Genomic DNA, 16,729 nt, shown 5'->3' with positions numbered 1-16,729 from the left:
GCAAAGAGTTGGAAAAGCCAATGGTTGAAAGCTCTGGATAACGACAAAGAATACTAAGTTACAATTTTCATTTGATTCACATTGTTTTTTTATATGTTCCAAATACCAAGGTTTTTTTTGAATAAAATTTAAACTTGTTTCCATGAAATTTAAGTAAAAACATAAATAATATTGTTGAAAAATAGCTTACTTTTGCTGAAAAATATTTTCACAAAAAACACAAAATAAATAATCTGCACAAAAACATACTTCACCTAACAAATGGTAAGCAAAGATGCAAAGAAACTTTAAAATTGGTCAACATTAAATCTAGGTTGAACTAAATTAGTGGTAATGTTAATGTAAAATATTTTTATTATCACATTTGCAAAATAAAAAAGTTTTTTTTGAAAATTTTCCAATTCAGTTTTCGCACTTGTAGGTTGGTTTTTTATTTCTTTCAGCCCATTGTTCCTTTAAGTGGGTTTCAATAAATGGAAGTTGTGGTATTACATTTACCCATTTCTCTCTGGCACTTCTGTGATATGTAGAATTAATATTAGTGGCAAGAAATAAAAGAGCAAATTCAGAATTATAAATCAAATCAAATTTGTTTACTTTAAACACATTAATTATTAAAATCAATTTACAAAGGCCATGTAACTTGTGTCTAATGTGAATACAAGAATCTATTGGATATTTGGTAAAATACATGATTGACTAAATTAAGAACTGTATAAATACGATATAAGTGGTGTAGAAAAAATATGTAGACATCAAATTAACAAAGCTTTTATCTTCTAACAAAATCTAAATTACATTACTGCAGATAAATATGATATTTGTTGATCAGATTTCTAGAGAATGAATTTAAAAACACTTTTTCGAACTAAGTGCACATCAAAATGAATATTTCATTTTATTTAATGAATTTATTTTATAAAATTATAAAATGAAACACTTACTTATAAAGGTCGTAAAGTTTTCGAGTGTTTGGTAATAATTTGCTTAATAAATCAGCACCTTGTTCGCACATCATTTGTAAAAATTTTACTTGTTGTTTTGGCAAAGATCTAAAATTTTCCTTGGTCATAAATTGAGGTGGATCTATTCCAAGACGTTTCAATAATTCACCCTAAAAATTAAAAGTTAATTATGTGATGACATAGAATTTATTGTAGTGGGTTGTATTAATTGAAGTAACATAGTAGATTTTAAGTTAAAATAAGCTTTACGTTATCAAGTCTAGAGTGATGTTTGTTAGTTTCAATCTGCCTATTTAGCCCTAAGAAGTGATACCACAAGAGTTGCGGTGTTGATCTTTGTTATTTCATTTTGTATGTCTATGTCAACACTAAGTTAGCGAACTCTCTCGGTAGTGGGCAGTATGGTACCAGAAGGAGCGTGAATGGGTCTCGTGACAGAGTATGGAAGTAATTCATTTACATATGACGGAGGTAACTTTGATCTTCCATCTGGAATGTATAAGTATCATCGAAATGAAGGATTTTTTATGGGTCGATTGGCATGTACGTATGTGAACAATTTTATGAGAAATACATCGTGAATTGGGAATATAGAGGTTAAAAAGAATAAGTTTTACTGACGTTCCAGGAAACCAACGTTTTCTTTAAACACAAAATTTTTTTTATTAATTTTAAACATTTCTTACCTCTTTAACAAGTTCTTTATACCATAAGTGTGTTATTCTTTGTGATATACAGGAAGATTTTGCTTGACCAGACAAATCTGCTGTGGACATTATCATAGCTTTCAGAAGGCCCCTAGTACATTAAAATACATTTAAGAATCATTTTTTTGTTCTCTATTTATTTAAGTCTTTAAATTGTTAAGGTTCCTAAACTCACGACGTTTCTTCAAACTCCGAACATTTGAGAACAGATTTAATTCTTACACTATACAGTTTTTAACCGTACACCGAACTGAGAGCAAACGCTATGAATGCATTCTTCACTTCTTTTTTTTTGATATTTTCTCATATTCGAAGATTGCAGAAGAGAAAGTCGGGTGAGATTTCACACAAGAGTTTACCAAACTCTAGCCAATTTCAGATTGACATCTATCAAGGGATCAAGGGAAGGGTTGCCAAAGCTTAAGACAAAAGTACCAGCAACCTTGTTTTTCGTGCATCAAGGATTTTTGTTTTGTTTTGAAAGGTGTGCAATATCAATAGTACTTTGCACCTGAACTATTTCGGAGAATAGACACTACTATACAGCCTAATCTATACCAACCTAGCCGAGACTAACCTATCGATGTCTCTAACACGTCTTTCCTTTAAACTTTTCTAACTAGTGTTGAGGTTGAGGATATTTCTCGCACCCCATAGAGGTCTAACCTAAATTTTAAAATCAGCTATTGACACAAAATTTATACACCCGTTCATAACTACACTCGTCCTAATAAATATATCCACCCTAATAACTACTACATTTAACTTAATAAATCCATTTCTCCTAATAAATACATACATCCTAATAAATAGCTTCATTCTAATAGATATATTCCAAAATATATACCAGAGTAATCTACATTACTCTCACTTATTGCAATAAGGAAATGTTTATAGCTATAAAGAGTTTATATTTTGATTATTATTACCTATGAATATTCTCATCGTACAAATCTTTCTGTAATAACAGTTCTAATTCTTCACATTTTCTCACAAAAACGCATAAATCTGTAGCTATTATTAAATCATGTACTTCCTTAAGACACTTTTTGCGTTCTTCTGGACTTAGATGTGCAAACAGTTGATAATGCTGCCAAGAAATATTGCTTGAATAAGCAGAGAAGATAAACATTGTAATAAAACAAAATTAAGATATATGATATGAACACTGCTTCCTCTTAATGTAATTTACATAATTACATTTTTATTGAAAAATATGGAAGTTACAACTAAAAATAATTTAATAACGATTTTGAGTAACGTTGAACAAAAAAAAACTTTATATAAATTATTTTGTTCGTGTTTGTATTTTATAATAGTAACTATCTCGAAACGAGCATTTCCAGTGAAGCCTTAAAATCGAAAATCAGTATCGTACTATCAGTAATCAGTATCGATTGTCATACTCAAAAAGTAAGTAGTACGTAAATGTAAAAAAAAAAGTATAATGAAAAAAAGTAAACTGCTTACATCAATTAAAACTCTTGAAACAAAAGAATGATGGTATTCAAGGCAAGATTCTGCATGTAACTGCGCTATTGGATGGCTGGTGATTCTCAAAAACTGATTTGTAAATCCCGGATGGTCAAGATCGTGGCAGATAGCTGCAATTAACATGCAGATTTTCTAAAAAAGTAACATCATTTGTAAAAAAATTATAATTTAAATATTTTACAAATTACAAAAGTAAGAGGTTCTAAACAATTTTGGGAACATTTTTAGTAGCAACAATTAACCGGTCATCAGTTAATTATTTAAGCAGTGATGTATGTAATGTTAAGTTTAATTAATTTGACGCTTGATTATATATATAATACACTTATATATAATATAATAGTGACTCATTAATCTCTTGACAATGTCACGACGTAGTTTTTAAGGATAAATTACTAGCTAAGAATGCAGGCCTCTTAGGCGGTTGATGGACAGAACACTGGGCGTAACGTTCTTATACCGTACTAGTAGCGAAAATCTGGCGACAGTTGCGAGCGAAACCCTTCATCAACAGCCCAAAGAGCTGAACTGAGCTGAAGAGATGGTTACTTTTTTGGTAACCTGCTTGTCATTCTGCTGGGGGAAATAATATATAAGGCAGACATTCTCGAGGATTTTCGGGAAGCCAAAACTTGGCAGAGTTCCCATAAAGGCTTAAAAAGTTCTGGCACCCAGAACACGAACTATCACAGCTAATAGAGATCTCGCAATCTATCCTTTAACTGCCAAGGTATCCTCTTTGAGGGCATTATCAACTGCTTTGATTAGATCTGCGAAACGGAGGTTCATTTCTTTACTGAACTTTTTTTCTGAATTAGGCTGGAAACATAGTGGAGCGGCGCGCAAAGCGGCGATGATAGCGAAGAGCAAAGCGGCAAAAACAAAAACTAGAAATAGATAGAGTTGCTCTATCTTCGCTTTGCTCGCCACTATGCGCGGTCCCATATGTTTACTTTTGTTTGATTTCGCCGCTTTGCTCTTCGCTATCATCGCCGCTTTGCTCGCCGCTCCACTATGTTTCCAGCCTTAGGATTATTATAAAAGCTAAATGTTGGGTACTCTTAATTGAAGAATCCATATTGTTTTGCCAACAACCTTCAATGACTGTTCTCTACAAATATTTTGTCAGTAACAAAAAATTAATCACTATTTACCTCTAACTGAGTAAACTCATCCAGATTATTGAGCAAAATAACATATACTGTGTGGGCAACATTAAACGCATGCTCAAAATTGTGATAAGGGATGTGCCTGTACCCTTGGCGGACAGCCATTAGGAAAGAACTGAATTTTTTAAAAAATGGTTCATCTTTAAATAGATTTCTGAACATCAACCAAGCGTATTCAGCTAAATATTCCCTTTCTTCATTATTTGGATACCAATCGTATCTGAAACAAAACTTTATGAATACAAAAAAAGTATTTTATGAAACAAAGAGAAAGTATGGATTATCACCCTTTAACTAATCACTGATATTATTCAGCACTGCGGACCTAACGGCATTTTCGTTTAATCTATTAATAAACACCGGTAGGCCTACATTCATTAGTGATATACCTACACAAAATATCAAATTTTATCTTATTATTAGTAATTTTTTGATATACCTACAGACTAATTTATAAAACCTACTTGTGGACCCAAATTATCACCCTTTCGAACTAAAAGAAATATAAGAATGGAGGTGGCTTCATAATATCCGGTAATAACATCTCTAAATGAACTGTATTGAACTTAAACTCTGGTTAAATTGGATCTTCCTGAGCATCACACCGTTGAAGTTGGAAATAGATCCTGTATTAGTATAGTTGATAGGCATATTTAGTATTAATCAAATAGTTTTTTATGCGTTTTCTTAACTTTCAATAAAGTAATAAGAGTAATTTTGCGTGTAAGACGCATGTGTTTTTCGTATCTCTGACTTTCACCCATCATCCGTAGTTAATAAATCTGCTTTGCGTACAGAACTCAACTTTCCACGCTTCTTCTCTGACTACACATGCTGACTGAGTGAGGGAGGTTACGGTATGGCTTAGGGTGTAGTATTATTTAGTGAACAGTGACATTTTTATAAAGTAATGAAATAAAATTAAAGAAATCTAATAAAGTATGTATTTAAGAGTTCGATTTGTTTTTAGCACAGACATTATTTTATAACTATAAATTTGGAGCTGTACTTTATAAGTGGGGCGCGAGAATTTAAACGGGTAACACTTTAGTCCTTAGTTCATTGAATTGAGAAATTATTACTAAGTTAAATGTTGAACATGTGATTCTATTCTCATAATAATTGATGAAAGTCTGAAACCGGCAGGATATATATTAAAAAAAAAAAAAAAAAAAAAAAAAAAAAAAAAAAAAAAAAAAAAAAAAAAAAAAAAAAAAACAACCTGCGTGCTACAATTGCTAGAATCAGCGATATTATTCAGCACTGCGGACCTAACGACATTTTCGTCTAATCTATTAATAAACTCCGGTAGGCTTATATTCATTAGTGATATACCTACGCAAAATATTAAATTTTATCTTATTAATATTAGTAATTTTTTGCGATATACTGACTTATTTATAAAACCTACTTAAGAACCCGAACAATAGAATCATATTTCCGGTAAACTCTTGCACGAATCCAAAAGCAGAAAATAAGAAAAAAAAAATGGTTTGAGCACGAATACGACTATCTCATTTCTCAAGATTCTTACTCATAAATTTTCTTCTATCTCTATTTTTCTATACGTATTTCATTCTGACTATTTTGAGTTACTGATCAATAAGAACTCATGGACCAACTCATAGAACCTACTTATCCGGACAAAGCGGATCACAACATAGAATTATATTATAAAGTGATAACTCCATTTCGAGAAATTGGACAAGATCGCAATGCTTAACATTAGTAAGCGTAATAGAAAGTAAAAATCAATAGAATAACATTGTTGAATGTTACAACCCAGCAAACTAGATTTCATGTACGAATAACTTACCTTTCTACATCCTTTGGTAGAACAATTTTCATTACAGTCTCAAGAAATATGTTGATGTCATGTTCACAGCCTAATGAAAAATATAGGTATGTTTGCTTTAGCTCCTCAAACATTTTCTCCTAGCAAAAAAAAAAACAAACAAACAAAATCTGTATTCTCCAGCGAAACATTTACACGACTCTTGTATACAGAACTGCATTTTGAGACCTCAGTGAGTAGGTATTATTTGCACAACAGAAATTAACTTTAAGAAAATAAGAATTTTCAAAAGTAATTTGGCCATTAGAAAAATATATCTAAGTAAGATTATTCTCAACTTCAGTCATGTTTTTATTTGTATTAATGCCAGCCTAGAGACTAAGTCATTTCAGCGATGTGAAACATGTTTATAGCAATCTTTCATATTTCAAACACCTAAGTCATCCATCATGACTTTTAGTCAGGACATTTTTATCGTTTTTACCATTAAGTCTTTATACATAGGGAAGCAGGACCCTTTCTGGAATGTTGGAACAAGATCACATTAAACTAAAAGTGCTAGTATTACACTAGTTGGCAATAATCTTGCTTGGATATATTTTTCTAATGGCCAAATTACTTTTGGATGTTCTTATTTTCTTAAAGTTAATTTCTGTTGGGCAAATAATACGACTCACTGAGGTCTCAAAATGCAGTTCTGAATTATTAATACAAGAGTCGTGAATCTTGACGGTAGAACTCAAGATATCTAATCCTTACATATCATACCCCATATCTCATACCTGATCTAACGAACAGAAAGAGCCGAGGTAATTAAGTTGAGAAAAAACTGTATTGTAATTAGGAAATACAATGAAAAAAACTGACCAGTGGAAGTTATGTAAAATAAAAAAGAGTTGAAAATAAGTGACTTACTAAAAGAATGAATGTGATGTAGAATGAAAATTTATTTATAAGTTTACAATAGCAAGGTTGCCTAAAATTAACTGAAAGATTATCTCAGTTCCAAATAAGAGAACAACACATCAGATTGATGCCTAAAGTAACTTTAAAAAAGAAATAATAATATCATTATAAGATAACTTTTCAACTTACTACAACTCTAAACTCTTCTTTAGCATTACAATGCTTAACAGCTAATGCACAGTAAATACAACCCCTTCTAACTTCTACTGCATCTTGCAAGGTAAATAAATCATCTTTATGCTTGTTGACAACTTTTGCTATACCTGAATTTACAAAAGAAATTTTTAAAAAAAGTAAAGAAATGTTTTACAATTAAGTCAATTTGAAAGACCACACTCACATAATTGCGTATAATAATAAACTGCAGAACTGTGTAATGCAAGAAAAATTGTGAAAGCAAATTCGTCACTTTGTCATACATACTCTTCGTAAGGAGAAATTATTTTAACAATTAGATTTTTGGTTATCAATTTTCAACGAAATGTTCGTTTTGAGGTACCCAATGCGAAAAATGTTATTAAAATTTAGTATGTACACGTATTAAAATATACGTGCGAAAACCTCACAAGTTAAGCTTTGGTAAATCTGGGGAAAAAAGACGTCCAAGATTTTGGTCAAAATCTGTATTATCTCGAATATATTTAAATATATACTCGTAACTTTTTTTTTCCACATTGCACACTTTTAGGTCTTCCACTACTACTCTCTTCTCCGTGGCTTCCATGAGAAAAGAACACATAGGTGTTTTCTTATCCATAACAATAAAATAAAATATTAAAAATAAAAAAGTAATAAAATCCATTACCTAACACTTTATCTTCTGCCCCAATTGGTACACACAGAATCGAAACAATAAGTTCATCTTTGATACCGTATTGTTCTAACTGTTCACGACCAGCTACAATTATGAACGTGCCTGTTTCCCAAACATGTGAAACTATTCGGTCGTCAGCTATACTGGAACAGATTTTGAAGTATAAATAAAAATAAACGATGCATTAAAAAAAATTATATTTTCAGAACTTGGCCTTAAAATTTAATAATATACCTACTCTGCAAATCAGTTTCTATAGTTAACCTCATATCAAATACTACATTCTATATCTTCAACATTTTCAGAATGTATTGAAAAAAGGAGAGATATGAAGGACTTATACATGTAAGTCCAATTGTGCTATTCAATGTGCCAATGTATCGACATTTTTAATCAGTTTACTTATCTTTCTAAACTGCTATCTGTTTTACCCTGTTAATTTTACTCGTAAGAAGAAATTTACAGCAAATTTTCGATTCTTTTTACCAGAAATATCAGATTTGAATACCTCTGAATATGAAAACGTGGTTTCTACAAATTAGGTCGGTGTGTGTGTGTGTGTAAAACTATCGATGATAGTTTAAAACTGAATGATGCAAAATTGCAGCCAATTAAAATTCTAATACTTTGGTTTGGGCTACCGAGAACGTAACAATAAAATTTTGTTCAAAATCGATCATCTAGAAGTACTGCTTCTCTTCAGCCTTTTTTTCTTGCTACACACAAGTGCATCTACAACTTTTGTTTGAAACATTTTTTCTGTAAAATACAATTAGGAGCACTTTTGGGAGATAGAATTCGTTGGTCTTCTCTTTAAAGTTTATAATTTTAGTATATTTCTTTCGATATAAGACCTACCTCTTCTACACTATACCAAACTGTTGAAACAATCTCTGAAGATGAATGAAAATCCAAAAACCGATCACAAATAAAAAAAACACACGAGGATTAAGAAGCTTTTACCGATGAAATCAAAGATATTATACAGCATTATGGGCTAGACACAATTTCAACTTCTTTTTGTTCATAAATGGCGACTACAAGAATATCTTAAAAATCATCTTCTTATTTGGAGAAAATTTAAAGTTTGATGGAAATTTATCCCTAACAAAGAAAAGCTATACAATTTGCTATCTTTCTTCTTTTCTTTTTTTAATTTCAAATACTGATTGACAAATGCAAAATTTTACCACTAACCATGCTAATTTCACTTTTCTAAAAAGTTTATCTGAATCGGTTATTCCTTCTTCGTACAAATACACCTTTTTCTTGTTTTTATTAACAGGAATATAATAGCATACCTGCTTGGCTTTTATATAATCTCTTGTCAAAATCTAGAAGAAATAAATAGACCTAATTTAAAGTATAAAGTGATTAACGTTAAATAAACAATTTAGTTTTTATAACCTTTTTTACAACATATACCCATTAGGCTAGCAATAGCTTATATTGAGAATACTGTTCTTAATTACCGAATTACTGTTCTTGATAGTATCTTTATTTAAGTGAATGTAATTATTAGAGAAGACTATAAATAGTTTAGCACATTTATTTACATTCCTCATATGTCTAGTATGGGGATTTCACCATAACTGTTAGGGGAAGTACAATAGCCAACTTCTTCAGGGAACTTGGCGCCCCTGCAGGTATAGAAGTCTTGCAATAATAACACTCAATACTGACAACCCCAACGTTCACATATCATGCAGAAATTGATGACGTATGCATTTATTTGGATTTAGCGAAAAAAAACAGGCATACTTTACTTCAATTCAATCCAAGGTGACATACGAACTGTGACTGTGCCGAGAATGAATCTTTCGACACAAACAGAAGACGACCCCTAGGAGTAAAAAGCTTTTTCTTTGACCTTAAGTGTTCTTGAGAGCAGATGGTTCCTCAGAAAGCCTGTGAAGTTGACTGAAGATTTGAACTGGATATTCCTTCTTAGGAACAGAAAGGGGTGTTTTAAGATGTTTTGAGGGTGGTTATCCAAATCTGTCGGCACCTCTCTCTTCTCTGGAGCTTCCCAAGAAAGTTTAGGAAGTTGTATTCTTTCTGGGGGTTTTGGGGAGGTGAGTTGGCACTAGGATTATCTCAAATGCCTACTCTTCCTAGCATTCCCTTAAAGAACTTGGATGTTTTCATCTCCTGGGAGAGAAAGGCCTCACATGGTACCAGTCATTAAAGGAGTGTGTATCAGTTTTGGTCGCAGTGAGCAGCCTAATTTAGTACAAAAGATGAACGCTCGATTTTATAAATGTTCACCTCAATGAAGACACTCAAAACATTTAAGACTTTACAAAGAATTTATTTTTAGACAACGTAAATGGGTACCGTTGGAGAGATAGTGGAAGAGACACGCCATATTATTTATCTGCTTTTAAGCATTAGGTTTCCTTGCACTGGATTGGACGTAAAGTGGTAAAGTAGGCGTGTAAAGTTTTTTATCCAAGTTCCATTACCGCTTCTAAAAGGTGTAGACAAATGTCAATAGGCTTTAGAAACAGGAATATAATGTGTTTTAGTCACTCAGAAAATGTACGATTCATTAAAGTTTTTTAATTAACTTTCATTATCTGAAAAAATCTTTTTCTATTAATCTGATTATCAACTGAAAAAAAATCATTTTGTTACTTTAGTAATATGTTCGTTAAGCAGTTCTCTGTTTTCTCAGCAAACAGCACTATGATTGAAAACTATATGCTACGATAAGCTATTGAAAACTATATAAGCAAATATGATATGCTTCCTAGATTGCAAATACTTGATGGAAATATGAAAATTTTTAGTATAAATGAAAACATAATAAGTTAATTCTTTATGGTTTCCATTATTATATATAAGATTAACCATGGATATAATTTTGTAAGCTATGGATCGATCGATCTTCGATAGTTTTTATTTAAGGAAATCATAAAAATACATCACCAAAGCGTCATAAACCACGGGAAGGGCCAAACGTTTGATCCTTAAGAGGTTTCATTTTTGCAACTAATATAATTAAATTATCAAACAATGGTAATCTAAACTGCAACTTCATTTTAAAGAAATTAATTCATTTTAACATTCTCACCATAACGTCAGATATAAGTTTATCACAATCTATTTCTGCTACTGAATATTGGTGGAAAATATTCAACAACTTTTCTTTGAACTGAACTTTCCAATCATCAATTCTTATTCTTTGATTTTTTTTCATTAAAGCATTGGTCATCCTAGTGATCATTGTTAATGCAAATTTTAAAATGGCCTGTAAAAAAAATAAAAACCTATTAGCTGCGTCTATAAAGACATTAAAAACATGGGAGCATGTGATTCATTTCATTAAATGAATTTTTATAAAAGAATCTTTTCCCATATTCACTTATTATAAAAATTAATTACCATGTTTCCTAAATCATTTCATAAATTAATAGCAAAGGATTTATTAACAGCAGGGATGAGGCAGAATAATGAGCAAAATTATTCTTTAAACGCACGAAAGGTATGGAGTTTTATCGTATAAAGAACTTGATACCTTTAAAATCCCTGCCCTTTCTCTATGGCCAAGCGAATCGAAAGATTGGAATCTTTTGACGAAGAATAAGCCTATGAATCTTTAAAAAAGCTCTCAGTGCTTCATTATAGTTGGACTTTTAAGTTGGCTTTAATTTCTGGTTTCCTAATTTTGTTTTTCTCTTATTTATTTCAAACATGAAGTCTGGAAGCTGTGATGTCAGTGTTTGCTTAGTTTGCGAACATCAAAATTGTAGTAAAGTTGGTCACATTTAAAGGTATTCCAGTGATGAAGTTCTTGATTCACACGAAATGATACGACAGGAGTAAAATCAAAAGAATTACCTGAAAAGCCATTTATGTGCGTATCCATCAAATACATTATGGGTCTGCCTCCGTTAATGTTTTTAGAATAGTATAACTCCTTTCGTTATTTTAATGTTATCACGCAACATGACCAAATAACTAAAGCAATTCCTTGTTGTAAAGGGGAGGTCAAAGACTCCTGTGGAGGGGATCTTTTTTTCCTTATAAAAGAACTTCTTCCATAGGAGCAACAATGCGCTGCACAATGTCGACTATACTCTTTAATTTAGAAAGGAATAGATTCTGGTAAGATAACTTTTCTGCTCCTTCTAAATTTGTTTACAACACAGTATTCCTTTCCTGCTAGATCTGGTTATTCAGTATTCCAGGATTAGCTACAAAACTTTATAAGTGAAAATACAATTTTTCAAAACAAACTTGATGAGACAGATGGGATAGAACCATTTTACAATAAATCAACGATTGTAAAAGAAGATTATTTAAGTGAACATTTTAACTTTATCTGTTAAATAAAGCAACTACTTACTTTACTGTATTCACTGCTTTCAAATCTGACGTACTCAAAAACAGCTAATGTCGTTTCAAAGGGTGTTTCAGCTGGAATGCACAAAATAGCTAGCGGCCGCCTTTCTAAAATAATGGTAATAAAAATAAACAAGTGCTTTATTTGCCATAGAACGCATTGGGCGTTCCACTACCTTTTTTAAAAATTACAGATTTTAAAATTTTTTGAAGAATTTTTTTAAAGTTGATGTTTGGTTCAAATCCTTCACGTGATTTGGAGAAGCGGAAATAATAAACTTGTTAATCAGGCTGCAACTGAATGAAAGGGAAATGATTCGTGGATTACGTGAATACATTCTTAAAAGCATATCCAGAAAAAATATTGCATTCCAATATCTTGAAGTGTGAACGTGGATTTTCGCAGATGAACCTAATTGCCACTTCAACAAGAGCTTCGTTGAGCACTAAGACAATTTCAGCTTTCTTATTCGTCAAACTTGTCGGACCGCCTTTGAGACTTTTTGATCCTTCGAAATGCGTTGGTCTCTGGTTACTCAAGAGGACGTCATTCGCCACAGATACTAACAGCAAGAAAAGAAGTCGAGATTTGTTAAGCGAGAATTGGACTAAACTTTGGAATATACTACGTACATTTGCTTAAAATACAAATTGTATTGTATTATAAAATTAATAAAAGTAATGTACATTTAGTAATGAGATGAGCCTTTCACCAACCTTTTTTTCAAAAAAAAAAAAAGCACTATAAAAAACAAAATATAAAATTGAAAGTAATGATTATTTGAAAATGAAAACATTAATAAATAATGTGAATAGTACAATAGCAAAAATGTTTAAATTTTAAGGTAATAATCTTGTATTTGCCTCAAAGACAAAGTAACATGACAATGGCTGCCGAAAACCAGTGGTGTTACTTTTAAGTAATTCTAATATGTGCAGGTTGCGTAAAGTTTCAGTTCGAAATTCATAGACAAAAGGTTGATTTTAGTAACCGTTTCAAAAACAAAAACAAAAAATGAAAAAGAAAAATCGTTTCAATTAAATGGATTTTCTATCCATTTTGTCTAAGGCTTGAAAGAAGTACCCCCTGACGGGAATTAAATTTGAACGTTTTGCGATTTTCCGCTTTTTATGCTGACCACAGACAATCAATAAAAACAATTTTGTACACACAAAACAATTTTTAAAAATATTTGTTCTTTCTCAACGTTTTTATCTGCAGTTAAAGTCTGTAAGATTTTATCTGTAAGTTTAGTGGATGACAAAAACAAAAGTAGAAGGCAATTTTCTACAACAAACTAATGATGAATGAAAATCCGAAACAGAAATGGAAGGAAACACGCATGCTACGAATAAAATCAACGATAGTATCCACTTATATTCAACAATAATTTCTTCGACCTGCAAGATTTTTCTACTTACTCTCTTTAAGGGCTGTGAAATTAATGTTAAATTTGTGAAGTTTTAATAATTACCAAAATTTCATAATAAACTTACCATATACAGCAGTACCCAGTGGAAATTTGGAATCTCGGTGAATGTTACAAACTTTGTTGAGGCACATATACTTGCCAGTGAAAGCAACATAAGCAGCCAAAGTTGTTCCTTCCCCTGATGAATAAAAAATACTTTAGCTTTCCACACTGATAATCTGTCGTGAATGTAGGATTTTTCAATATCTCTATACGCATAAAAAAAACAACAACAAATACTCAATCCTATTTCTTTAAAATTTAACACTTCACAAGATATAAAATTATTATAGAGGAAAAGTGAATGGAAAAATTGAGTAGTGCTAAAAAAGTATGAAAAATTAATGTAATAAATTTACCGATTGACCACTTCATTCCATGAGTAAAACCTTCATTTGTTTTAATTACTTTTTGAATTTCAGTACCTTTCACAATATAAAGCGTTCCATCTGAGGATTAACAAAAATATATTATTATTAGCCTGATGAAATCGAGCTAAAAAGTAACACGATTTTTGATAAGATTGCAATTAACGCTACAATTTTTTAAAACCATTACTTAGAACCATAATTTACACATTTAAAAAGAATCTTTCTTGTCTTCCCCAACTCACATTCCTAGTCTATTTTTGAAAGAAGTTCAGCATTAACCGTTCATTTCACCAAAGAGAATTAACATATCTCTACCTCGCTCGGCTTGACAATTCAAAGTACATTATTCAACCTTTCAACTAAAACTCAAAACTTTTCATACTAAGTTAAAATCAGCGAAAGGAAAACCATATGGGAATTGTGCTAATTGCTGAAAAAAAAAAATTGGGGCTGCCAGCAAAATACATTAAACCTTCCACTTGCAAGGTTTCCATAAACCGTATTTTGTTTACTTTCTTTTAACCCCCATAAGACTTATTACTTACTTGCAAATTTTTATCTGAAATACTCATTTTGAGATCCCCGAAGTACGAAAGTTTTTTTCTTCAAATTAGTCTGCGAATGTATCTCAACAATAAAAAAATCGCATTAAGATTAAATCATATATTTTATTTAGTTTCCTATAAGTTTATTTGATAATGGACTCCTTCCCTCTAGTTAGATGGCATTAAATAATACATTTACAAATTCAATATGCCAAGTATCATTCCATTCATCTCATTTAGTCAAAATTTGTTTTATATTCATTTTGTTCGTATGACAAATCAGTCTTTTAGCACAGAATAATACTACAATTCCATGTTCAGTGTTACATTTTCTCAACTTTTAGGAGTTCGAATCACCTTTCTTTTTGTGAACTCACTCGGAACAGCTACCGCCATCAATCGTACTACAGCAGCCCCTGGTCACATGTTCATAAACAAGAATGATGTACGACTGATCCAGATTTTTCTACTTAGTGAAGTCGTCGCCAACAGCCCAATGAGACCGATTTGCAGCGAAATAGTGTTGCGACGACGAGTCACAAGGCTTTATTCAAATCAAATTTCTTATAACAATCTAATGAATCAATTTCAGAAGATGGACAAACTACTCAGATTGAACAAAAAATATGCGTGAACTAATGATTATTGATTGACACAGTCCAAAGCACAACCATTCAGAATCAACAAAATAAGAAGGGAGCTTTTACCAAACTATACAATCCTAGAAGATGTTGTGTCAGAACCTTGCACATAATTTAAATAGAAAATTTTACTCTGATGAACTTCTTGAAAAAGAAGTAGGGCCAAAGAGCAAGTTGTACATTTGAAGACTGAAAATCAAATCAAAAAAAGGGTAGGACAAGAAAATATTTTGTTTCAAAAGGGGGAGTTTTGAAATGCATTATAATGCAATAATTTTAAGATTTAATCATAGAAAAAGTAATGCAAGTTAAGCCATACTTGTATTATGAGTAGCCAAATTACAGTAAGTAAGCTTACCAGTAACCGTTCCAAACCAATGATTAGTTTCATTACTCAACTGATTATAATCAAGATAAGATAATTATCTTAGTAATTTAACTAAGAAAATTAATTTTATAAAAAAGAGAAAAATTGCATACCACTTGACTTGGTATATTCTTTTAATAATTCAAATGTTTCACTTAAACATTGTTTAAGGCCTAATTCTGAATCGCCCCAATCTATGCTATTAAAGTCCTGCAGTTTCAAATCTCTTTTTTCTGCCAGCGTTTCTGCAGAGAGAGATTTACTTGTATCCACTTGAAAATTGGTTTTTTCTATACGATTGAAAATCTTCCTTTGCTTCTGTCTAGGCCGTATAATTTGTAAAGAACTGACATTTGATTGAAATATTTGGTAGTCCATTGTCAATCCCTGAAACATAATTAGTTATGTTTTTAAAATATTTTTTCGTTTTTACTTTTGAACATGATTAGGTAAATTAATTACTATTGCTCCAATAATGCTTGTAACGTTTTAAAAGTTGGGGTTGCTAGGTAATTTTTCTCTGCTCATTTGTCACTTCATTCGCGAAAATATCACCTGCTTAATTTAAATTTTTGTCAGACCTTCCTCGGGAACATAAGTATAAAGTTTCAAGCCCTTACAAAGATTTTGTCCACCATTTAACACTTACTTTGGATAATGTGCGTCAAGTTGGAGTGAGCTGCGATTGAATTTTTAGGTAATTTTAGAAAAATCGTTAGTTCTTCTTTTATTTGTTAGATCTGTAATTTTTTTTTTGCATTTGTTCTGTAAAATTACTAAAATTATCAAGGAAATAAAGAGTTCTCCCTAATTTGAAATTAAATTCGATTGATGACATATTTTCCTTTATAACTCTTTTAATATTACGGAATAAACGATGAAATTTCGTAGAAGAGAAGGAACAAACGCAGAACTAACAAATGGCGTAGAGATTTGTTAAAAATATTGAGAAACAAAACAGTGTCCACTATAACTTCATGTTTCGTTGGAATGTTCTTTTTTCTTAATAATTTCAGTCACTTTGCGGGACAAATGGTAAAATAAAACGTTAATGGTACTAACGATAAACCAAAAAT

At 31.2% G+C, this 16,729-nt stretch overlaps 1 protein-coding gene across 9 annotated transcripts; it reads right to left on the bottom strand.

Moving 5' to 3' along the window:
- Positions 1-334: 334 nt before the first annotated feature.
- On the bottom strand, positions 335-16,679 carry LOC141453262 (cAMP and cAMP-inhibited cGMP 3',5'-cyclic phosphodiesterase 10A-like). Of its 9 annotated transcripts, XM_074126243.1 has the most exons (16): positions 16,116-16,679; positions 15,767-16,040; positions 14,089-14,178; positions 13,755-13,868; positions 12,262-12,365; positions 10,987-11,163; positions 9,108-9,244; positions 7,902-8,053; positions 7,226-7,359; positions 6,152-6,270; positions 4,321-4,555; positions 3,143-3,298; positions 2,602-2,762; positions 1,652-1,763; positions 945-1,114; positions 335-517 (listed from the first exon to the last, which is right to left on the bottom strand). In XM_074126243.1, the coding sequence occupies exons 2-16, from the start codon at positions 16,029-16,031 to the stop codon at positions 403-405; spliced, it is 2,241 nt and encodes a 746-aa protein (XP_073982344.1). In that variant the 5' UTR covers positions 16,032-16,040; positions 16,116-16,679; the 3' UTR covers positions 335-402. The 9 variants fall into 9 exon arrangements, with proteins under 9 accessions (XP_073982344.1, XP_073982343.1, XP_073982345.1 ...); XM_074126242.1 differs by lacking the exon at positions 16,116-16,679 and having other exon boundaries at positions 15,767-16,097; XM_074126244.1 differs by lacking the exons at positions 15,767-16,040; positions 16,116-16,679 and adding an exon at positions 14,288-14,594.
- Between the last annotated feature and the right edge of the window lie 50 nt (positions 16,680-16,729).

Source organism: Rhodnius prolixus, unplaced genomic scaffold (assembly GCF_049639745.1).
Source record: "Rhodnius prolixus isolate KJV_2025 unplaced genomic scaffold, Rpr scaffold_3, whole genome shotgun sequence".
Classification (NCBI taxonomy): domain Eukaryota; kingdom Metazoa; phylum Arthropoda; class Insecta; order Hemiptera; family Reduviidae; genus Rhodnius; species Rhodnius prolixus.
The sequence above is the reverse complement of the archived record's forward strand: the minus strand, read 5'-3'. Positions and strand labels throughout refer to the sequence as shown.